At 46.0% G+C, this 25,315-nt stretch overlaps 2 protein-coding genes across 5 annotated transcripts in view; one reads left to right on the top strand and one right to left on the bottom strand.

Moving 5' to 3' along the window:
- LOC127610346 (amyloid beta precursor protein binding family B member 2) overlaps window positions 1-4,265 on the top strand; it is a 62,136-nt gene extending 57,871 nt beyond the window's left edge. For 3 of the 4 annotated variants that reach the window (XM_052080374.1, XM_052080365.1, XM_052080398.1), the window contains 3 exons: window positions 108-223; window positions 1,752-1,934; window positions 2,132-4,265. In XM_052080374.1, the coding sequence (XP_051936334.1) occupies window positions 108-223; window positions 1,752-1,934; window positions 2,132-2,308 (476 nt within the window). In that variant the 3' untranslated portion in view covers window positions 2,309-4,265. Of the gene's footprint in view, window positions 1-107; window positions 1,214-1,751; window positions 1,935-2,131 lie in introns of those variants that run through there. The other variant, XR_007964819.1, reaches the window with a different exon arrangement.
- Window positions 4,266-14,206: 9,941 nt separating this feature from the next.
- Window positions 14,207-25,315, bottom strand: part of LOC127598072 (putative methyltransferase NSUN7) — a 33,708-nt gene continuing 22,599 nt past the window's right edge. Inside the window, exons 10-12 of the mRNA XM_052061625.1 lie at window positions 25,071-25,215; window positions 15,042-15,243; window positions 14,207-14,550 (exon numbers count right to left, since the gene is read on the bottom strand). Coding sequence (XP_051917585.1) covers window positions 14,207-14,550; window positions 15,042-15,243; window positions 25,071-25,215 — 691 coding nt within the window. The remainder of the gene's footprint in view (window positions 14,551-15,041; window positions 15,244-25,070; window positions 25,216-25,315) is intronic.

The raw sequence follows: 25,315 nt of genomic DNA on the forward strand, positions 1-25,315 counted from the left end.
ACAAATGACCACGCTCTTCAAGCCCAGGACTCCCTTTCTGACATGCAATAAATCCCTACCGTCGTCGTCTCCTGTTTCATGCTCCCCTGTGTGTATTCTCTCTCCAGGTATGGACATCATCAACGGAGCCATCGACAGCCTGCTGTCCTCCACAGGCAAGGAGGACTGGACACCTGTGATTCTGAGCATTGCTGACACCACTCTGGCTGTCATCAAAGAAAAGGCATGGTTTGGATATACAGTATTATGTTCGGCAGTGATGCGCCAACTGAGGGTTCCCCGGGGGTCTGTGAGCCATAACTGCTGCACCAGTGCCGCAGACACGTGATACCAAATCAAGTACTCCTTAGTATCTTCTCTTTGAGCCAATTAAAACCGAAGATTTGGTTGTGACATGTCACGTAAATCTATGAGGGCCCATCAGGGGCATAATTTAGGTTCATTTCTCAAACACGTGACTGAAATACCGTCATACATGCAACTGAAACGTTTCCATCAAATGACTAAAACACTCACATGCTTACTACTAAAACTCTATCTTACACACTATTGAAATTACTCTTTCAGGATTTTGCTGTAACGTATGAGAGCATTTCGCTCGTGTGAGAGTGTTTCCGTTGTGTGTTGAGTGTTTCGATATTAATTTGAGTGAGTGTGGGAGGTCATGCTGAATGACGTATTTATGTAGTACTAAGTATATACACTTTTCTCATGTTGAGTTGTGTATCAATCTCAGCAATTTTTTTGTGGCTCAGACCAAGTTAAATATTGAAATTCAATCATCAGAAGTTGGATCAATATCTTTCTATTGGCGGCATAGTGAGCGACTGGTGAGCACAGGGGTGGCCAACCAGTCAGAGACTAAGAGCCAATTTTTTTGACGGTGTTACTGCAAAGAGCCACATCATACACATGGGCATTCCGTCCTCGCGTGCGCATACATACGCGCGCGCACACGCACACGTTTGCCCAAAGATCCATTTTTGAAGCGACCAACTTCCCACGGTCGACCAGATCGCGCGCACACACACGAACGCACGCGGGTGCCCAACCATGCACTCAAGCACATAACAAAATCTAAAGACACAAACACACAAATCTTTTTTTCCCACCCATTTCCTCCTCCCACCCCTTGCAATCGACTTAGGACCAGTCCACTGGCTCCCGGCCGATTGCGATCGTCGTATTGGGCACCCCTGCCTTAAAATCAGAGGTAATTCGCTGACTAGCTTAGTACTAAGCACTTAGCGACGTTGTCTGCGCATGAGCGGTGATTCAGTCATCTGATTGGTTGCCCTCTATGTCAATCAAGTAACGGGCTTGATGATAGGCTAACGTAGTACGTTCTGTGTCTTTAGCGCTTTTTTTGAATGGCAGCAGCACTGCCGAGGCGTTTTCGACACTTGTCGTGTGAAAGCCTGTGAGCCGTATTGAACCAGCCAAAGAGTCGCATGCGGCTCGCAGCGCAGAGTGGGTTTTCTCCGGGTACTCCGGTTTCCTCCCACAGTCCAAAAACATGCATTGCAAATGGAACATTTTACGTTGTGTGATTGTGAGCGCGAATGGTTTTTCATCGATGTGTGCCCTGCAGTTGGCTGGCAAGGGTGTAGGCTCCAGCACACCCGCGACCCTCGTGAGGATAAGCGGATTAGAAAATGGATTGGACTGGGTGAATCTGTCTACTAGACGGGTCATGCATCAATGACATATAGAAGACATAAGTTGAATTCTCTTCATGACTTGCTGTGCAGGAGGAGGAGGAAGAAGCATTGGTGGAGTGTCGGGTCCGTTTCCTATCCTTCATGGGAGTCGGGCGGGACATCCACACGTTTGCCTTCATCATGGACACAGGAAACCAACACTTTCAATGCCATGTGTTCTGGTGTGACCCCAACGCTGGATGTGTGTCGGAAGCCGTGCAGGCAGCATGTATGGTAAGATCTTATTCATCACTTTGACTGATTACCCTGTAGAAAAAGTTTTTAAAAAGAACCAGAAAACTTGACAGTATTGTGGATACATTTTATTCGGAGGACAAAGAGCATACTAGTACTGAAAATGGATATCAACTAAATGCTTGAACGGCTTTCCATAGGTGCTGCTTATTGAACCCCGCCTCCTTCTCTTTCAGTTGCGGTATCAGAAGTGTCTGGTGGCGCGGCCGCCCTTGCAACGGGCCGGCTCCTCGTCTTCGCCTGCCGCCGACTCGGTGAGCCGCCGAATGAGCACCAGCGTGAAGCGCGGCGTCCAGTCTCTGATAGACACACTGAAAGCCAAGAAACAGCCATCTGAACTCCCTCAGCAATGACCCCCACCAGTGACCACCCGCCCACCCAAACAACACATGCCTCTGCTGCCATGGTAACCAGTGATGTACATATATGTTAGAGAACACCATTCTGAATAAAAACAAAAAAGAAAAGGAGACGAGAACGGTCAAGTGTGCCAGATGATGAAAGGTGTTTTTAATTGAAGACAAAGAGCTGGTTCAACTTTGACTCGCTCGCTTATTTGTCCTTCGGGGGGAAAAGTGCTCTCCGGTCACAATGCTGCTCAGATGTGATTCATGGAATCACTTCATACACTCGCACTCAATCAGCATCTGAGTGAAGGGCGGCGTCACCTAAGCCACATGGTGTGTGTTACCATTTAACATCCCGGCAACCGCACCTGCCCACTAATTGCCGTTTAAATGGCTCTGTACGTTGTATGCTGGAACAGGGTTAGAAATCGCCCTCGCAGATGATTATGTGAATCGATTGTAATAATCGAGTAGTCTCAATGGAATATTTGGAGGAAGAGGATCATTTCAGGTACAAAAGAGGGAGTGATGATAGACGTGGGTTTTTGATTCTGCATGTTACCTTGATGGTTTTATGTTGATGCGAGTCAGAGCATTCGCCAGTGGTGGAAAAAACATCAAGTAGATGCGTCAGCACAAGTCCTCTCCATGTGAGCGTAAGTGGATGAACATCGGCACAAGAAAATAAACTCCTCGCCATGGCTCCCAGCCTATCAACATTTTCAATTTTGTTTTAAATGAATGACTCTGAAAATATTCTCCATATACTGAGTTGAAAATAATGTCACATTGTAAGCAGTTGAAATGTCACGATGTCCTCAGGAATCTTCACGTAGACACACAAAATATTTACATGGGCTCAAGAGAGGGCAGATCATTTCATTGACAGTGGTGCCTTGAGATACGAGTTTAAATGTGACCACCCTTTTAACTCAAAACACTCTCAAATTATCTTTCCCCACACAACAGAGGTTTTAAATTAATAATAATTAAAGAGCGCTCTTATACTTTATAAAAATATTGAGTAATAACATCACAAAATTACAATAGGATGGAATGTAAAGAGAGGTCATGGGTTCGAATCCGGCCCCAGCCTTTCTGTGTGGTGGAGTTTGCACGTTGTCCCCGTGCCCGCATGGGTTTTCTCCGGGTACTCTGGTTTCCTCTCACATTCCAAACACATGCATGGTAGGGTGAATGAACACTCTTAATTGTCCCTTTGTGCGAGTGTGAGCTTGGATGGTCGTGCGTCTCTGTGTGCTCTGCGATTGGCTGGCATCCGGTTCAGGGTGTCCCCCCTACTGCCTGAAGACGCACACCCGCGACCCTCATGAGGATCAGATAATAGATGGATGGATAGAAAGTGAAGAGTTGAACTGCGCATCGCAAATCGGCCTCCGGGGCAGTAAAATCTATCCATCAATCCATTATCCAAACCACTTATCCTTACGAGGGTCGTGGGCGTGCTGGAGTAGAGTCATGCACAAATGAAGAATAGTTTCACAACTACTGTAAGTGACCCACTAATGCACTAATATTAGCTGTCTATACACAAAGGATAAAGAATACTGCACCATTTGTGTTTGAATACCCATTGCTTCAAGCCTTGCAACACCACCACATAGATGCCAGCCATTAGCCCGTCGATGCTGTTAAGGCAAAGCTGTGTGGTTGTTTGAAATACACCTGTGATTGCCTCTGTTTCTGGTTTAGTTTGACAGTAAACTTCAACTGGGATTGGCCTGAAATGGCAAATAATTTTTCACTCCCAAGCTACTGTTTAATGTGAAGTGACTTGCACTCGTATCTCAAATTGTTGCTCATTTTTCAAAGCCAAAAAATAAATAAAAAATCCATAAAGGCAGCTCGTAACCCGGCACCGTCGAATTTGGTCAGACGTGAAAGACCCTGCTTTCTTCCTCGGTCCGTCATCTCCCACTTCAATTAAAAAATTAAAAAAATACACATAAGTAAATGGACATCACTATGCAAAGCTGTTTGAGCGATCACTCGATAATTTTGAGATCTTGCTTAATATCCATGTGCTAGTACATTCTTTGTCCTCACTAGTAAGACACCTTAGCACATGAGTCAAGTGACTGTTTCTTACTAGTCATGATTTCTAAAGCTTTCTACTCCCACTTTTGACACATTAATGTGCACTGTGATTTACTAGTAAGCAACTGTGCTGTGTTGCTAGCATGACAAGACCCAACTCGTCGACATGTGACGCATACTAGTAGACTCCTAGACTCCACTAGTAGCACCGACATGCCCTCTAGTAGTTTTGCCTACTGACATGTATGTAGCTGTCCTACTAGGATGCCAATGTTGTCAGACAAACATATAGTATCATAATAGGGGACAGACAGTCGTTCGACTAGTGCAACCTAGTTGTACTATTGTGCTGAATGGTCTTACTAAGTGAGGAATTATCTGTAAAGCTGTTTGAACTTTCATTTGATATTCATTTAAGGTTCATAGAACTAGCAGGACAAATATGTGTTCCTAGGAAGGCATCTTTGCTAAGCCGCAGATGTTAACTAGAACAATTTTATGAAGTCGCTCGTAGTGCTGCTGACAAACTTGTGTCTCTTTTGGAACTTCCGCGACTATAGTAGAACACAGATGTGACAAGCGCATCATCTTGCCTTACTAGCAACGTAGTTGTCCTACTCGTACGCCAAAGTTGTCCTACTCGTGTGACTAGCCAATTAGCGTAATTTTATGTCACTAGTAATATAAGTACCTAGAATTTGAAAATGTCACGAGTAGCACTAGTAGCATGCGGATGTCCAAGCGTGCACAGTTGACATCTTCATGGTATGAATAGTGGTAGTAATTTTAAAAACGTACGAGTTAACATCTAGCACTGATAAAGAGCATACGACTACATGGACCTTAAGCTATATAAATATCAAAGTAATGGAAGAAATGCTCAAGCAGCTTTGCGTACACACAGTGTGAGGTCACTGCTTTTAAAGGGCCAGCGCACCAACACCTGCACTCAATGCACATACTTGTGAATGCATTCCAAACTTACACAAAACCAAGGGAGGGGGGTAATGCTGTAATTCATTTCAGGTTCTGTCATCACACATCAACAATGTAAATGTTATCTGTTGTGAAAATTAAAAAAAAGCATCTGCAGAAGAAAGAAAGTAGCTACAGCCTCTTGTTATTTATGTGCGTTGTGAGAATTGTTTTGACATTTGACACTGCCATGACCCGGCCAGTGGGTGCAAACAGATTTAAAAACATTCATGCCATGGAAAGTAATAAGAATGAATGGCAAACAACGAGGGTAATTCATACCAACTCAGATAGTTGAGATATGACTAAATCCAAGACTTTCGTGAGCTCCACAAACGTCTTGTGCAAATTGCTCATCTGTTTTTACAAACTGTACAACTTCACCGGCACAGTAGTCTGTTGATTAACCCTTTCAGGTTACAGGTTATCATTATTGGTGCATGATAACCTGTAACCTGGTGACGACTCCTCCGTGAGTCGTCACCTTACCGTGGTGGAGGGGTTTGTGTGTCCCAATGATCCTAGGAGCAAAGTTGTCTGGGGCTTTATGCCCCTGGCAGGGTCACCCATGGCAAACAGGTTCTAGGTGAGGGGCCAGACAAAGCACGGCTCAAAGACCCCTGATGAAGATTAAAATAAATGGATCTAAGTTTCCCTTGCCCGGACACGGGTCACCGGGGCCCCCCTCTGGAGCCAGGCCTGGAGGTGGGGCTCGTTGGCAAGTGCCTGGTGGCCGGGCCTACACCCATGGGGCCCGGCCGGGCACAGCCCGAAGAGGCAACGTGGGTCCCCCTTCCAATGGGCTCACCACCCATGAGAGAGGCCAAAATGTGAGCTGGGCGGCAGCCAAAGGCGGGGACCCTGGCGGTCCGATCCTCGGCTGCAGAAGCTAGCTCTTGGGACATGGAATGTCACCTCTCTGGCAGGGAAGGAGCCCGAGCTGGTGTGTGAGGCAGAGAATTTCCGACTGGATATAGTCGGACTTGCCTCCACACACAGCCTGGGTTCTGGTACCAGTTCTCTCGAGAGGGGTTGGACTCTCTTCCACTCTGGAGTTGCTCACGGTGAGAGGCGCAGAGCAGGTGTGGGCATACTCATTGCCCCACGGCTCAGTGCCTGTACATTGGGGTTCACACCGGTAGACGAGAGGGTTGCCTCCTGTTGTTTTATTTTTGTGATAACATTTACAATATTAGAATGCTAGAGGGCAGTGCTGCCTTGAGGAAGGGGGTATATAGCACGGGTTTTGGGTAATGTGGAGGTTGTTCCTTCTGTGGGTGAAGGTGGACGGTCGCAAAAATAAAGAGTTCTACAACCATCATACAAGTGGAGTTATTATTCGGATTAACACTGGTAGCAGAGGATGGTTAGCAACTACAGAATCCTGCCACCTTTTGAAGAGGGAAAACCCTACGAGAGCTGGAAGAATGAAGTCGGAATTTGGACAAGAGTCACCGACTTGGAGAAGAAGAAGCAAGCCCTCGCGGTGGCTTTGGCGCTCTCAGGTAGGGCACGAGAGACAGCGATGGAAATTCCCGCTGATGACTTAAATCGGGACGCGGGAATGGACACTTTATTCGGCAAACTTGATGGATTGTTCCTAAGAGAAGAAAAGGACAGAACGTATGAGGCTTACTCCAATTTTGACCGGATTGTGAAAGACGTGAACGGGTCCATGGCGGACTATATTATTAAATTTGAACAGCGATATTCACGTATGCGGAAATACAAAATGGAGCTTCCCGACGCTGTTTTAGCTTTCAAGCTGATGGATACGGCGTGCCTGGATACGACAGACAGACAACTGGCTTTAACAGCATGCAGTGACTTAACATTCGCTAGTATGAAGTCGGCGCTGAAGAGGAAATTTTGCGCGAGTGCGGGGACACAGGGCATTAAACAGGAAACAGTGTATGCTACGGAGCAGCGAAAAAAAAAGAGCGGTGACTGGCAAAAAAATCCTCGACAGAAAACCCCACAGATCGGCGCTAATCCGCTTGACAAGTATGGACGGCGATCGAAATGTGCAGTATGCCAAAGCACCTTTCATTGGGCAAAAGACTGCCCACACAAAAGTGAGAATGTAAGAATAACGGAGGATGATCAAACAGAAATTGATGAGTGTAATGTTACACTGCTCACCAAGGAATTGCCTACAGATGCAGAAATACTAATGACAGAATGTTTTGGCACCGCTATAATAGACACTGCTTGTACTAGAACAGTGTGTGGACAACAGTGGCTTGAACACTATCGTACGGCGTTGGGAAAGAATAGTGCAAATACTATGAGAGAGACAGAAAAGCCAAGTCACAGGCCATTTAAGTTTGGAGATGGAAAAGTGGTCTATTCTGTGAAAAGTGTGAAGATACCGGCTAAGATTGGGCACACAAAGTGTCACATACAAACTGAAGTTGTACCTGTCGAAATTCCACTGCTTTTGAGCAAAGCATCACTGAAAAGAGCTGGAACTGTTTTGGACATGGAGCATGACAGTGCAGTAATGATCAAGCAGCCTGTTAAACTGGACTTTACTAGCTCTGGACATTACTGTGTTAGCATTTTGGCCTGTGACAATATAAATGACAATATGGAGCCCATATCGGCTACTAAAGATGAGATACTGACAATAACAGATGAAATGAAAACCGATGAAAAGATGAGAGTTTTAGTGAAGCTCCACAAGCAATTTGGACATGCCTCTGCTGACAAGCTTCATAGACTCTTAAGTAGTTCTGGCAACAAGGACACTGGCTGTGTCACCTTGCTACATAAGGTAGTGAGTCAATGTGAGGTATGTAAGAAATATTGCCGTGTCAAACCAAAACCTGCTGTTGGCTTACCACTTGCATCAACATACAATGAAACTGTTGCTGTGGATTTGCATGAGCTCGAGCCAGGAGTGTGGTACCTACCTATTATTGACCAGTTCACTCGTTTCAGTGCAGAAAGTGTCCTGACTACCAAGAAGTCCTCTGAGATTGTGAAGCATTTTATTCATGACTGGATCGGTGTGCATGGCCCCCCTAAAAGACTGTTCAGTGACAATGGTGGGGAGTTCAACAATGAAGAAGTGAGACACATGGCTGAGAATTTCAACATGGAAGTGAAGACAACAGCTGCCTACAGTCCTTGGAGTAATGGGCTGTTAGAACGACATAATCAAACGCTAACTGAGATTATAATGAAAGTAAAAACAAGCACTGGATGCGACTGGAGCACAGCTATGGATTGGGCTCTAATGGCAAAGAACTGCATGCAAAGTGTCCATGGCTACAGTCCACATCAACCGGTATTCGGAGAGAACCCCAACTTGCCCTCTGTGTTAATTGACAAAGCACCTGCTCTTGAAGGCACCACGAAAAGCGAATGGGTTGCAAAGCATATTTCAGCTTTGCATGCAGCGAGAAAGGCCTTTACTGAAGCGGAATGTTCAGAGAGAATACGGAGAGCGCTCAAGAAATGGCTGCGTCGCACAGATGAGAAGTATGAACTGGGTGACAAGGTTTACTACGAGCGGTTGGACTGTCCAGAATGGAAAGGGCCAGGGGTAGTCATTGGACAAGATGGTGCTGTTGTTTTTGCTCGACATGGAGGCACCTGCATTAGAGTTCATCACCTCAGACTAAACAAGGTTACTCAGGAACATGATGTTGATCCACAGACAACCTGTGATGAAGAGACCGACAGCAAGCAACAGTGTACCACTGAGGAATTAAGAGTTGGAAGAAGAAGGGCCTCTTGCTGAGTACATAGAGAATGATCCATTGCCAGCTGTGGCAGACACAAGGGCTGAAGGACAAAGAGCATGACAGAGAAACCAAATTGAAGACTGGTCAAATTGTAACATTCAAAACCACAGAAACTAGCGGTCAACAAACAGCAAAGGTTTTCGGACGTGCAGGGTAAGCAACCGTAAAATATAAGAATTGGTACAATTTGGAGCTTCTTGAGCCTGCTGGAGTGGCTGGCACCACCATATCCGCAGATGTGTCACAATTAGGGAATCTTCAAATTCAGGTGGATCAAAATATATTGGACATCAGAAGTGAGGATACATATGTGGCGAATGATGTATTATTTGATGACGCCAAAACATGTGAAATACAGAATTGGAGACAAAATGATGTCTTTGAGGTAGTTGACGACAAGGGGCAGAGGTGCATATCCACCCGTTGGGTGTGCACTCTGAAAGAGACAGTGACTGGTGTGGTACCAAAAGCAAGACTGGTAGCAAGAGGATTTGAAGAGCTGCAGGTTGCAGAGCTACAAAAGGACTCGCCTACTTGTGCCTCAGAGTCACTGAGGCTTCTTGTAGCAGTGATTTGTCAAAAACAATGGACACTTCATTCGATGGACATAAAATCGGCATTCCTGCAGGGCATGGACCTATCCAGAGACATTTTTGTCAAGCCTCCTCCGGAAGCTAACTGTACGGGGAGGCTTTGGAAGTTAAAAAAGTGTGTGTGTGGTCTGGCAGATGCATCTCTGTATTGGTATAACAGAGTGAAGGATATAATGGTCGGTGCGGGAGGTACCTTATCCAAAGTTGACCCAGCAGTTTTCTACTGGTTGGACAATGATAAAGAAGTAACTGGGGTTCTGACTTGTCATGTTGATGATTTCATTTGGGGTGGATCTCATATGTTTGAACTGACTGTCATGGTGCATCTCAAAGAGAAATTCAGTGTTGGCCGTGAAGCTCATGATAATTTTTCTTTTGTGGGTGTAGATTTTGTAACCTCTGACGATAGGGTAAACATACACCAAGCCACGTACATCGAGAATTTACAGACTATGCATCTGACACCATCGAGAGCAGCTGAGCAAGCTTCACCTGTTACTGATGAGGAAAGAGATCAGCTACGGTCGAAAATAGGGCAACTTTTGTGGGTTGCAAGACAGAGCAGACCCGATGCTATGTTTGATGCCAGTAATCCGGCTGCAAATCTCAAATGTGCTACCATACAAACAGTTCATGAAGCAAACAGAGTTGTGTCTAAACTTAAAGCCAAATCAGTTGAGTTGAGCTTTAGACACCTCGGTAAAGATGATAGCCTTAAGTTGGTTGCATATACTGATGCGTCTTTTGCAAATCTCCCTGATGGGAGCACCCATGGTGGGCACTTTGTTGTTTTGATGGGCGAAAGCGGCCGGTTTTCTCCCATCTCGTGACAGTCAAAGAAAATTAAGAGAATTGTCAGGAGTACACTAGCAGGTGAGACATTGGCTATGGCTGAGGGAATTGACAATGCCATTTTTCTGTCAAAATTATTCTCTGAGCTATATGCCGGTAGTACTAACCAACCTGTGCCGATCATTTGTGTCACCGATAATCATTCGCTTATGGAGGCATTGAAATCGACCAAGTCTGTTGCTGAGAAAAGGCTACGTTTGGAAATCAGTTCTATTAAAGAGCTGATCCAATCAAAAGGAGTCCAACAGGTACTATGGTCAAGTACCAAAGATCAATTGGCAGACTGTCTAACAAAAAAAGTAGCATCACCGGCATTGTTACTCAAAGCCCTCTTTGAAGGGCATTGGACAATTAAATGACCCGACACACTGTTCACTATACACATTCTGCTTTCAAATGTAATGTTCAGTCCTGCTTTTTCGGGCAGTACATATTTTTTTTTGTTAAAGAAGAGACTGAGATTGTTGTTTCATTTTTGTGATAACATTTACAATATTAGAATGCTAGAGGGCAGTGTTGCCTTGAGGAAGGGGGTATAAAACACGGGTTTTGGGTAATGTCGAGGTTGTTCCTTCTGTGGGTGAAGGTGGACGGTCGCAAAAATAAAGAGTTCTACAACCATCATACAAGTGGAGTTATTATTCGGATTAACACCTCCCTCCGCCTTCGGGTGGGTGGACGGGTCCTGACTGTTGTTTGTGCATATGCACCAAACAACAGCTCAGCATACCCTGTGGGAATTCGCCCAACCAGTCTACATGTGTTTTGTGGACTTGGAGAAGGCGTTTGACCGTGTCCCTCGGGGAGTTCTGTTGGGGGTGCTTCGTGGGTATGGGGTACCGAACCCCCTGATACGGGCTGTTCGGTCACTATACCACCGATGTCAGAGTTTGGTTCGCATTGCCGGCAGTAAGTCGGAATCGTTTCCAGTGGGGGTAGGACTCCGCCAAGGCTGCCCTTTGTCGCCGATTCTGTTCATAACTTTTATGGACAGAATTTCTAGGCGCAGCCGAAGCGTTGAGGGGGTCCGTTTTGGGGGCCTCAGTATTGCATCCCTGCTTTTTGCAGATGATGTGGTGCTGTTGGCTCCTTCAAACGGGGCTCTCCAACTCTCACTGGAGCGTTTCGCAGCCGAGTGTGAAGCAGTTGGGATGAAGATCAGCACCTCCAAATCTGAAACCATGCTCCTCAGTCGGAAAAGGGTGGAGTGCCCCCTCCGGGTCGGGGAGGAGATCTTGCCCAAAGTGGAGGAGTTCAAGTATCTTGGGGTCTTGTTCACGAGTGGGGGCAGGAGGGAGTGGGAGATCGACAGGCGGATCGGTGCAGCGTCTGCTGTGATGCGGATGTTGCATCAGTCTATCGTGGTGAAGAAGGAGCTGAGCCAAAGGGCGAAGCTCTCAATTTACCGGTCGATCTACGTCCCAACCCTCATCTATGGTCACGAGCTATGGGTCGTGACCGAAAGAACGAGATCCCGGATACAAGCGGCCGAAATGAGTTTTCTCCGCAGGGTGTCCGGGCTCTCCCTTAGAGATAAGTTGAGAAGCTCGGTCATCCGGGAGGGGCTCAGAGTCGAGCCGCTTCTCCTCCACATCGAGAGGAGCCAGATGAGGTGGCTTGGGCATCTGATTCGGATGCCTCTTGAGCGCCTCCCTGGTGAGGTGTTCCAGGCATGTCCCACCGGGAGGAGACCCCGAGGAAGACCCAGGACACGCTGGAGAGACTATGTCACCCAGCTGGCCTGGGAACGTCTCGGGATCCCCCGGGGAGAGCTGGAAGAAGTAGCTAGGGAGAGGGTAGTATGGGCTTCCCTGCTAAAGCTGTTGCCCCCGCGCCCCGGCCCCGGATAAGCGGTAGATGATGGATGGATGGATGGATGGATGGATGGATGGATGGATGGATGGATGGATGGATGATGGATGGATGGATGGATGAAAGGGTTAAGTGTTGGAACATGTTGTACTATACAATTTGTTTCGTAATACTTGCTTTGGAACTCAATGTAAGATGAAATTGTTTCCTTGTCCCAAAAAAGTCATACATGATGGGATCTGGCAGAAAACACAAACAACCAAAAGTGTGGAATCTAGAACTTAGATTCAAACCCATTGTATCCAATCCAGTAAAAAACAAGGAATTAATGTTCATGTCGTGGGTTTAAATTAGCCCAAAGTGGCCACTATAGAGCCAAAAGGTCGAGTTATAGGTAAACAATATATTATTGCTATATTGAAAGACTTACAAAATTAGACAAAATCCACACCAGTGGGAAGATAAAATGGTCAAATCCATCCTTCCATCCATAGCCCACAGAGGGTTAATATATGAATACAATACAATACATGCTGATTTATATAGCGCTTTCACAACAGCGGCAGCTGTAACAAAGCGCTAAACAAAACAGTTAACAGAAAGTAAAATAATAAATACAAAACATAACATAAAACATGGACAGTTATGCAGTCCTAACCACCTTTCCGTCACACGCTTTGTTGTTTGAATAATAATTATACAAAAATTCATGTGTAAATTTTTAAATTCCCCCAAGCTCCCCAAATTGAAGCAAACCCAGCAGCACTTTGTAGAAGGACAAATTACGGTGCTTTTCCCTAACAGGTTCTAGAACTCACTGGGCCAAGCCTGCCCTCCGTTGCTATTCCCAGATACGGCAATCAATTAGGGCGGGACTGGGGTGTGATCAACCAAAATCTGCACTCGCAGTGTGCAGGTTTCTGGACACATATATTGTGCTTAACAACAATATTTACTATTTCATAGAGTATTTACCAATGAATGAAATAGTGAAACAAATGCTGTTAGTGCATTCCGTTCATCGGGTCCATCAATCTGTCCAAGTGGTTGCCATCGACAGCTTGTCATCATCATCATCATCATCTGACATCCAAAGCCCTCTGGTGGCCGCCACACGCCGTCACCCTGCCACAACCGTCGGGTCGGGGGACTGCCGTGGCTCCGGGCTGCAGCCGAAGGACGTCTTCATCGCGGTCAAGATCACTGGAAGATTCCACAGGATACGCCACGCCTTCCCGTTGCAGTCCTGTCATTCATTTGAATGGAGAGCTCATTCTCATTCAAGTGAATGGACCCTGTGAGGTGTGCGTTGCTTCCTAAAACTCTATTTCATGCATTGATATATATGAAATTGTAAATACAGTGACGTATTATAAGGGGGCATGGTGGACAACTATTTAACACACTGCCTCACAGTTGAGAGGCAGCAGGTTCAAATCTGGCCCGTGACCCTTGTGAGGACATGTGGATGGATGAGTCTTGACAATATATGTGAACTGCAAATGCTTTTTAAAACTTGACTTGCTCGCTTAAAACCAGGAAATGGGTGTGAATTTGAAGTTCCTTGCTGCATCTTTTTAAGGAAGACCTACTGTACATCTGTCGGTTAATCAGATGACAGTGATGTCGCAGCCTTCCACGGTCCGCGTTCTACAACCAGTTTGCAAGATGTTCCATTAAACAGCCCTGAAAAAGTGTCATGGAAAAGCAACTAGACAGGGTGGAACTAGGCTGTTTTGGGGTCGAGCTGGGACAACGGAAAAGGGGCTGCAGTGTACATTGTCACAGGCTTAGCTTAATTTAGAATCAGACATAAACCTGCAGCTTATTTTTGAGCACCGAGTCCTTGGGACAACCTCCCATCACTCAAGAGGAGGGTAACGTCGGTGCCAGGGTCCTCCACCCGTGGAGTCGAGGGTGAGGATGTGGCGGCTGGGGAAGATAACGGAACGCAAAACGATAACGGTGGGTTTCAGCACCAAATGATGGATTCTCCGGGGACGGACTGCAGATGTCGCAAGGTTTACAAGAGGAGGCGCCGGACGCAGAAGGGGACTGGAAGTCACAGTGTTGAAAACGGGGCTTACGATGTGCGCTTTTGAATTTTTTTCTGGTGTGGGGATGCCTGAGCTGGACTTTTCTCGATTGCAGTGGGTGTCAGAAATGCAAGTCTGTGACGTCTGCAAGCGCGGTTTGGGGGGAGTTCCTGGAAAACGAAAACAAAAAAAACCTCGATGAATTGAGAAAAGGTTGAGGCTTTTTGTCAGAAAATTATTTCATTAGAAAAACAATTGAACAGCTCGCATTTATAGGTTGTAAAACAGAAGCACTTGAAATGTTGGCGGGTATGATGACTCCCATTTAACATGAGTTTGTATGTGATTGGTTAATTCTGCACACAGCAACATCTGTATTTATAAGAGGTTGTGCACAGTTGGGCAACTGCGATCTCAGTTGTTGATTTTTACGTCCCTTCTCCAAAAATATACAGTACAGTATGTTTTTTTTAATCAGTCTCAATTATTTTAAAGACTGAGAAGGAATTACAAAGTAAGAAAGAATGAGTGGGCTACTAAACATCCAAATGTCGAGCTTCTAATAAACAATTTACAATTTATTTCTTTTGACTGGCTGTTCCTGAAAAAATAAAGACATTTAAAAAAAAAAGAAACCGGGAAGTATAATCACAAATCTTACCGCGGGATACCTGTGGTATTTTTTCTGAGATTTGGTGCTTGGGTAGCTTAGCGGAGTTCCCTTTGGTTGGCCTGATGGTTTGTCCGCGTTGCTTCTTTCTGGTTGGCTGGTTTGGCCTGACACGCTCAGTTTTGCGGTCAGCAGACACGTTGGCCTGCACAGCCTGAGATGTCTCTTTTGCCACATGCTTGTGCTGTGAAGACTATTCAAAATTAAAATGACAAGAAAAAGATTTTGAACCAGTAAAATTAGATTAGGTGTCATTTTATCCTCAAAAATGTTCTGATGACAAAACAAGGTTTCCCAAAAGTTACAATATAATTTCTTTTCAATTGAAATTGGAGTGTGGCAAAATTTCTGCCTGGCAAGGTTTTCTGTACCAACTCAAATTCTGCACCGGTTTGAGAAGCTTTATGTCACTGTGAAAAAAAAAAGTATATTCAGCAAATTGTTTTGTGGCTTGCTTTGTTGTGTTCACTAAAATTGCCATAAATGTAATTTATTTATATTTTTAAATTGTTCCAAATTACTGTTTTAGCCCCCCTTACCACCAAAAAATGCAAGGTATTACACTGTGATCAGCCTAAACCAGGGGTGCCCATTACATCAATCGTGATCAACCAGTAGATCACTGACTGGTCCCAAGTCAATCGCGTGGAGTGTCGAGGAGAAAAAAAAAACAAATAACAATTTGCGTGTCTTTGTACATGTTAGTAATATATATTTTTTGCGTTAATGTACGCTTCACCCTAATCATCCTATCAGTCTCATTTTCACAAAAAAAAAAATGTAAAAAATAAAATAAAGTGGGTAAATCTTGAATTTACGGTGGCGCTTGATTATGTCACCGGAAGTTGTTTGCGCTCAGCAGTCTGCAATTGCAGCTTGTAATCAGAGCTGTTGCGCTCTATCTTTTATTATATCTACTATACTATATTTCATTATTCTCATTCAGAGTTTTCTTTGTGTACAATTCAGCGAGGGCACGGACAAAGAATAGGAATCTAGGACGGCCCAGGGAAGCACTTTAAAACGGTATGTGTGAGCTACAATAGTTAACAGGCTGCAAAAGTGCACCGCATGCCTCAGTTTCAGGCTGTTTCTCATCATGGTGTGCATATGTATGTGTGTGTGTGTGTGTGTGTGTGTGTGTGTGTGTGTGTGTGTGTGTGTGTGTGTGTGTGTGCGTGTGTGTGTGTGTGTGTGTGTGTGAGCGTGTGTGCGCGCGCGTGCGTGTGTGTGCGCGTGCTTACCAAGGTAAGGGTAGATTCCGGGAGGTTAGTTGATCGAAAAGTAGATCTTCGGTCCAAAAAGTTTGGGCACCCCTGGCCGAAACAGTTATAAAATATTGTGCGGTTATAGAATGACTCCTATCTGTAGAGTTTTAAATGATCGTACTAATGAGGACAAAGAGCATACTAGTACATGGAACTATCAGTGATATCTTAATTCTTAAACAGCTGGCTACAACCGCCGGTGGTAGTATCAGGCCTTCCGCTGCGGTTTTGTTTTGACAAACTTGCCATGGATCGCATTAAGTGTCTTTAGCATTCAAGCATGTCGGTTGCCTGAAAGCTTCTCAAATTGAATTCCAATTTGGGACAAAAAAAGAAGAAACATCTTGCTAGGTGGCGTCTTTGCAACGCTACTCCAGTGTGAATTGATGAACCATGAGCAAGGAATGACATGCTTACACAAAACGCAAAGTCCAAATGATTCCTGGAAACAAAGCAGCAAATAAGGACATGTATCATGACTTTTGGGAGACACTGGAGGTTTGTTGTTGCAATTGTAGTTTACAGCCACTATAACAGACACTAAATAATTCACATTGTTAAATTAATGCCTCTCCGATGGTGACGGTTATGATTATTGATACTTTTTCCATTTCATCTCATAAGATAATGTGTCCAGTGAGGCTACTGAACGGTTTTGTTTGACAATATCCTGAAGCTGTTTCAAGTAGCATCCAGAGTCATGAAAACAGAAGACTTGCAAGATCCATGGCAACAAGCACAGTACAGATGTATCACCCAAAACATACATTTTCAAAAGAGATCCTCCCCAAAATGACAGCAGTGGGAGGTGCCGCCATGCCCTTGCTGCTGGCTCCAGTGCCACCTGCAGTCTCATCAGCAGCCCACAGCGCTTCCCTCAACACTTGAATAATTCACCACATGCACCACAGAGACTCGCTCCTTTTTGTTTTTAAGTGCTTGAGCCGACATGCAAACATGTAACAGAGTTTCTTCAAAATGTTGGAAACGGTGGGTAAAGATCTATGTTTGCTTGTATCTGTGCATGCGCATGCAACATACCGTATGCATATACGTGGAGGTGTGACCTTGCAGCCGAGAGCGCACAGGTAAAGCTGGTTCAGAGGTACCACCGTGTTTGCTGCCCTGAACTTCAGTGATGCTAACTCATTCAGACAGGGAACGTTGAATTATTCAGAAGATACTCTCCTTCGCCTACTTTCTTCTCCCTCCTCACCCGCATCAATTTTTCTTCCCCCTCAATCTCCACCCACCAACCTCGATGAATCGCTCACTTCCTCCATCATGGCCTGAGCTCACCCCGAATGTAAAATGTAGAATGTTTCGGTCCAAATTCTGAAGAAAACAATCGGGGGGGGGGGGGGTAAAATTCATACCATTTGGAGACATCTTTAGGTTCAGATTCGCCCCACATTCCCAAGAAAATCTCCCCATCTTTATTGTTCCCGACTCTTTCTGCATGGAAGGCCCATAAAGAACGTAAATGGCCACATCCATGACAGCGCACGTAAGGCAGACAGCAGTCAAACACTTCGATAATTGCTGTTTTTATGGCACTTTTCAGAGGGCCACACTAACTTTTGATTAGCTGGGTTTTATTGCAGGTGTGCGTGTATGGGGAGGAGGGGGGGGGGGGGTCTCTGTAGGAGGCACGCCTACAACGGTTTGATTATCTTTTCATTTCTATCTATGGAGGAATAAAACATGATGGACGGTCCAGAGGGAGATTGTGCTACAGTGCAACCCAGTAGTGGGGTTAGACGGCTTACAGAATCAAAAGTGCATTCGCCAATGAGAATGAATAAATGTGTGTTGCAGATTAGGAAGAGGGGGATCACGTGTTTGCTCACATGTAACATTTCCAAGCTCGAAAAAAAGAAATATCACAGCCAACTAGTGCTTACCAAATAACTTAAACAGTGATCACTGGTTAAATGCAGCAAAAATGAAGTCTGGTAATGATAATGTGTTGATAGTGACTGGCAGAAGTGGAGACATTTGCCAAATATGCTTGTTGAAGATAAATTGGTAGCAACTCAATCTACTCCATGTGAGACTGCTCACTGCTTGTGCTTGGCTCACAACACGACGGGGTGGGAGGGATTTGGGTGAATCAAACCATTTTTGAGACCAAAGGGAGTTTACTGTATTTTCAATGAGCACATATTATGTTTCTACCATGTACAACCATGTAATTTTAACACTTCTCTAGCTTGTTGGAAAAAAGGAAATACCCTAAATAAAATTTTAAATTCCCTCAAAGTTTGGGGATGCTTGGATTTATTTTAGGGGTGCTTCTGCACCCTAAAAATGGGCAGGACACACCAATGGTTCAGATTCAAGTTTAATTCATTCCTTGATCAGAGTAACTATCTCAAATCTCTTTTCCAATTCCAAATTGAAGTGAATGGAAATGCTAGTAATTTGTTTGTGTCTCCCCAAAGAAAAAGGTAACATTTTTTGTACAGTACTGTTTTAACATAACAAATTGTAATGTTATTACTATTTACTCTAGAAACATACATGATTACATAGAATCGAAAGTATTAAATTGATTTGGGGGTGCGGGGGGCTTCAATTCAGTGGACCTTGTGTTGCTCCTTCTGGTGTGGGCCACCTGAGGATATGATGATACAGAGATACATGTTATACATGGAGAAGGGCACACTCCTCAGAAAGCCGCAGTAATAATAGTCATTTTTCACAGAGGTTAAAGACCTTATGCCAGTGAGTAATGTTATTCTACGGGTATTGGTTCACATGTGTTGCTCCACCATTTTTGTTCACATCTACTGACGTGAATTCTCATTAGCCTGTCTGTGGCGTTTTTCATTGTTTGCATTAAGCTACCCCTCCGTGAGTCGTCACCTTACCGTGGTGGAGGGGTTTGTGTGTCCCAATGATCCTAGAAGCTAAGTTGTCTGGGGCTTTATGCCCCTGACAGGGTCACCCATGGCAAACAGGTTCTAGGTGAGGGGCCAGACAAAGCACGGCTCAAAGACCCCTTATGATGAACAAAATATATGGACCAAGGTTTCCCTTGCCCGGACGCGGGTCACCGGGGCCCCCCTCTGGAGCCAGGCCTGGAGGTGGGGCTCGTTGGCAAGCGCCTGGTGGCCGGGCCTACACCCATGGGGCCCGGCCGGGCACAGCCCGAAGAGGCAACGTGGGTCCCCCTTCCCATGGGCTCACATCCCATGAGAGGGGCCAAAGGGGTCGGGTGCAATGTGAGCTGGGCGGCAGCCGAAGGCGGGGACCCTGGCGGTCCGATCCTCGGCTGCAGAAGCTAGCTCTTGGGACATGGAATGTCACCTCTCTGGCAGGGAAGGAGCCCGAGCAGGTGTGTGAGGCAGAGAAATTCCGACTGGATATAGTCGGACTTGCCTCCACACACAGCCTGGGTTCTGGTACCAGTTCTCTCGAGAGGGGTTGGACTCTCTTCCACTCTGGAGTTGCTCACTGTGAGAGGCGCAGAGCAGGTGTGGGCATACTCATTGCCCCCCGGCTCAGTGCCTGTACATTGGGGTTCACACCGGTAGACGAGAGGGTTGCCTCCCTCCGCCTGCGGGTGGGGGGACGGGTCCTGACTGTTGTTTGTGCATATGCACCAAACAGCAGCTCAGCATACCCACCCTTTTTGGAGTCCTTGGAGGGTGTGCTGGAGAGTACTCCTGCTGGGGACTCCCTTGTTCTGCTGGGGGACTTCAATGCTCACGTGGGCAATGACAGTGAGACCTGGAGGGGCGTGATTGGGAGGAACGGCCCCCCCGATCTGAACCCGAGTGGTGTTTTGTTATTGGACTTCTGTGCTCGTCACGGATTGTCCATAACGAACACCTTGTTCAAACATAAGGGTGTCCATATGTGCACTTGGCACCAGGACACCCTAGGTCGCAGTTCGATGATCGACTTTGTTGTTGTATCATCGGATTTGCGGCCGCATGTTCTGGACACTCGGGTGAAGAGAGGGGCGGAGCTGTCAACTGATCACCACCTGGTGGTGAGTAGGCTCCGATGGTGGGGGAAGATGCCGGTCCGTCCTGGCAGACCCAAACGTATAGTGAGGGTTTGTTGGGAGCGTCTGGCGGAATCCCCTGTCAGAAGGAGTTTCAACTCCCACCTCCGACAGAGCTTTTCCCATGTTCCGGGGGAGACGGGGGACATTGAGCCCGAGTGGACCGTGTTCCGTGCCTCTATTGTTGAGGCGGCCAATCTGAGTTGTGGCCGTAAGGTGGTTGGTGCCTGTCGTGGCGGCAACCCCCGTACTCGCTGGTGGACACCAGCAGTGAGGGATGCCGTCAAGCTGAAGAAGGAGTCCTATCGAGCCTTTATGGCCTGTGGGACCCCAGAGGCAGCTGACGGGTATCGATTGGCCAAGCGGGCCGCGGCTTCGGTGGTCGCCGAGGCAAAAACCCGAGCGTGGGAAGAGTTCGGTGAGGCCATGGAAGCCGACTTCCGGACGGCTTCAGGGAAATTCTGGTCCACCATCCGACGTCTCAGGAGGGGGAAGCAGTGCACCACTAACACTGTGTACAGTGGGGATGGGGCGCTGCTGACTTCGACTCGGGACGTTGTGAACCGGTGGGCAGAGTACTTCGAAGACCTCCTCAACTCCACCAACACGCCTTCCTTGGAGGAAGCAGAGCCCGGAGACTCTGAGGTGGGCTCTCCTATCTCTGTGGTTGAAGTCACCGATGTGGTTAAAAAGCTCCTCGGTGGCAAGGCCCCAGGGGTGGATGAGATCCGCCCGGAGTTCCTCAAGGCTCTGGATGTTGTGGGGCTGTCCTGGTTGACACGCCTCTGCAACATCGCGTGGACAACAGGGAGAGTGCCTCTGGATTGGCAGACCGGGGTGGTAGTCCCTCTTTTTAAAAAGGGGGACCGGAGGGTGTGTTCCTACTACAGAGGGATCACACTCCTCAGCCTCCCTGGTAAGGTCTATTCAGGGGTGCTGGAGAGGAGGGTCCGTCAGGAAGTCGAGCCTCAGATTGAGGAGGAGCAGTGTGGTTTTCGTCCCGGCCGTGGAACAGTGGACCAGCTCTACACCCTTAGCAGGGTCCTTGAGGGTATGTGGGAATTCGCCCAACCAGTCTACATGTGTTTTGTGGACTTGGAGAAGGCGTTTGACCGTGTCCCTCGGGGAGTTCTGTGGGGGGTGCTTCGTGGGTATGGGGTACCGAACCCCCGATACGGGCTGTTCGGTCACTATACCACCGATGTCAGAGTTTGGTTCGCATTGCCGGCAGTAAGTCGGAATCGTTTCCAGTGGAGGTAGGACTCCGCCAAGGCTGCCCTTTGTCGCAGATTCTGTTCATAACCTTTATGGACAGAATTTCTAGGCGCAGCCGAAGCGTTGAGGGGGCCCGTTTTGGGGGCCTCAGTATTTCATCCCTGCTTTTTGCAGATGATGTGGTGCTGTTGGCTCCTTCAAACGGGGCTCTCCAATTCTCACTGGAGCGTTTCGCAGCCGAGTGTGAAGCGGTTGGGATGAAAATCGGCACCTCCAAATCTGAAACCATGGTCCTCAGTCGGAAAAGGGTGGAGTGCCCCCTCCGGGTCGGGGAGGAGATCTTACCCCAAGTGGAGGAGTTCAAGTATCTTGGGGTCTTGTTCACGAGTGGGGGTAGGAGGGAGCGGGAGATCGACAGGCGGATCGGTGCAGCGTCTGCTGTGATGCGGACGTTGTATCGGTCTGTCGTGGTGAAGAAGGAGCTGAGCCAAAAGGCGAAGCTCTCAATTTACCGGTCGATCTACGTCCCAACCCTCACCTATGGTCACGAGCTATGGGTCGTGACCGAAAGAACGAGATCCCGGATACAAGCGGCTGAAATGAGTTTTCTCCGCAGGGTGTCTGGGCTCTCCCTTAGAGATAAGGTGAGAAGCTCAGTCATCCGGGAGGGGCTCAGAGTCGAGCCGCTTCTCCTCCACATCGAGAGGAGCCAGATGAGGTGGCTTGGGCATCTGATTCGGATGCCTCCTGAGCGCCTCCCCGGTGAGGTGTTCCGGTCATGTCCCACCGGGAGGAGACCCAGAGGAAGACCCAGGACACGCTGGAGAGACTATGTCACCCAGCTGGCCTGGGAACGCCTCGGGATCCCCCGGGGAGAGCTGGAAGAAGTAGCTAGGGAGAGGGAAGTCTGGGCTTCCCTGCTAAAGCTGTTGCCCCCGCGACCCGGCCCCGGATAAGCGGTAGATGATGGATGGATGGATGGCATTAAGCTAAAGGGACTATTCCAAGGCAGAAAGAAGTGTGACATAAAGAAAGCTTTATGATTGTTTGGAATGCACTCGTCTTTGTTTGAGTTGGATCTTTAGTTTGACAGTAAAAGGCACCTGGGGATGGTAAAGAACAACATGAAGCCTCTTTTTTTGAAGAGATGTTCAATATCTAAACCTTTCACTTTGTGTAAAAAAAACAAAATAGTTTGCACTGTTTTCTTTTACTGTCATTGGCAAGCTGTTTACTAAATTACGACAAGACTTCACCATTCTTGGATCGAGATGGTTCTATTGTGCCTCAATTAACCCTGGAGAACCCACGCCCCCTTTTCTTCTTTGGAAAATTATGAATTTTACATTAAATGACTGATCACTGAACACCAAAATATATCTTTTTTTCAAATATTCACTACTTTAATCCTAATTTATGATTAGGGCCAAATTTGACCCTTTGGGATTTAACGGTAGCATTTGAGTAGCAGAATTTATAGGGGCCGAATTTGATCCCGTGGTTTCTCCAGGGTTAAGAGAGTTAAATTCCTTTCTCTATAGTTGTATCCATATTTGCTCCAACATTTGAGTAAAAACAAGCCAATGCAAATCTGAACAACACCTCAAAATGGCAACAATTTAGGATCCAAATAGTTTCATTCATGCCCTGACTTTTTGCAGATGCAATCAAACACAATGAAAAGAGATCCCACATTTATACAAAAACAGTCTGAGCTGTTGAGATTTATTTGCATATAAGCATCAAAACAAAAGGAGTTCAAATGCTGCCCAATGCGCAAACTGAGTCATATCAGAATAAAACGTGTATGGGCAGAAATGGATTTTGTCTTAAACAGGATTGTTGACAGCGGCTTTATGAGGCATTAAGAGTATCAATAAACTCTCAGTTACTGGTGTTGATCAAATGAAAGCGTCATTAGACTCAGAAACTCATTATGGATCACAGCACTCTTTTTACAACCACCCGCATGAATGTCTGAAAGTATCAACTCAAAGACATGCTTCAGCCTCCCTCATTCCCACTTCTCTCATTACCTCCTCCGATCCCCTCATACGTGATTGTGCTGCATAACACCACCGGGACAATGACCTCCTACAGGCTTTGATTCATTTTTTTTACCTCCGTCCTCAACAGAAATCACCCACCTTCACACATCTACCTCTTCTTCTCTGATTGAACCTGGAAAACCGAATCTATCCTCATAATGGCAAATGATGCTCCCTTCATGCCCAAACCAAAACACATATATAATATCTCGAATAATATGCATTTTTTTTACTCTTCAGACATTCCTGCCGGAGACCAACAGTATCATGTTTCAGTTGGAACCTGTGACATTGTGTTGAAAAAGCAGACCGTTCTGGGGCTGTTTCAGACTCCCTGTTGAACACTGTTATCTCTAGCCCATAAAATATAGAGTGATGCCCTGACTTGAACTCATTCCGTGACCACGCTTGTACAGTAACTCAAAACACTCATCTCTCAAAATGTCTTGGCCCCTTAAAATAAATAGAAATGCTGTTGATCTGTCCAGCCACACATCGGGCTGAATCTGTTGTGCCCATATTGGCCCCTGAGGAGCAGTACAATGCAAACATACCCAAAGAAGTGTTTTCAACTAAAGAAGCTGCAGTCACATTAGTCCTTTTTTCCCCCAGAAGAGAAAGAATATATGCCTGTGAGTACTGTTATATTGTCAATCTACATGTGTTGCCGCACCGTTTGTGGGCACGCATTCTTTGCTTAAAGAGTTACAACTCCTGCAACATCGCTATTTTGTGAGCCCATCTATCATGTTTTGCTTTGATGCAAGTATAACGCTGAAGGAATTTTGTTCTGTGGTTGTTTTGAATGCGCCTTCAAGTGTTTTTGTTTTATGTTTGGTTTGACAACAAATTAAGAGTGGAGCTGTGTCTTGAAGCCCCCTTTTTTTTAATTATTCACTATTTGTGTTTTGGGCCACTTTAGAAAAAAGTGACTTTTAAGGTCATTTTATTGCCGTGCTTGTGTCAAAATGGGAAACTATGAGAAGGTTCATTCATTGCCTGGATTCAATAAAATTGTCTCAGCTGCTTTTTCTTGAGTCCACCCTCTTTTATATCTGCACATTTCATATAGTAGGAAATTGGAAGAAATGTTATCGTTAATTCATCCTTCTTCACTCAGGTTTGACTAAAGTAAATGTTATTCAATTTCTACTCTCTGTTGGATGTTACTTGTAAAATGCACCAATTCTTAATGTGTACATTGTTTTTTCAATTTTAAAAAGTCCCAGGCTAATTCACAGTTGATTCCTTTGGCTGAAGTATCGGCACAAACCCTGGATTCAATCACTGGGCGTGACACGGTTGCTCCTCAGAAAATGCAGAACAAATTTTGCTGTTGTATACTATACATGTGACATGTAAAATGTTCTATCTTGCATTTTTTAATGTATTTATTTTGACTGATTTAATTTTTCATACGTTTCCCTTTAGAAAGAACTGCTTTCAGTCTCATTGTGTTGTAAAAGACCTTTACCTTCACTTTCATCTCTCTAATGAGAACAGCCATGAAGCAGCCATTACTCAGCTCAGAGGGTTCCACCCTGAAGAAGGAATTGTTTTCACTTTGTCTTTCACGACCTTCGGCACGGTCTGGAGGATTATACAGGGCTTGGCTTTGTCTTGAGGAAGTAAACACAAAGACAGGAGGAGTAGTTAAATGTTGAAAGTAGGAGTTTTATACAACAGTAACACTTCACTGAGCACAACGCTGGGAAAAGA

The sequence above is a fragment of the Hippocampus zosterae genome, chromosome 1 (assembly GCF_025434085.1).
Source record: "Hippocampus zosterae strain Florida chromosome 1, ASM2543408v3, whole genome shotgun sequence".
Lineage (NCBI taxonomy): Eukaryota > Metazoa > Chordata > Actinopteri > Syngnathiformes > Syngnathidae > Hippocampus > Hippocampus zosterae.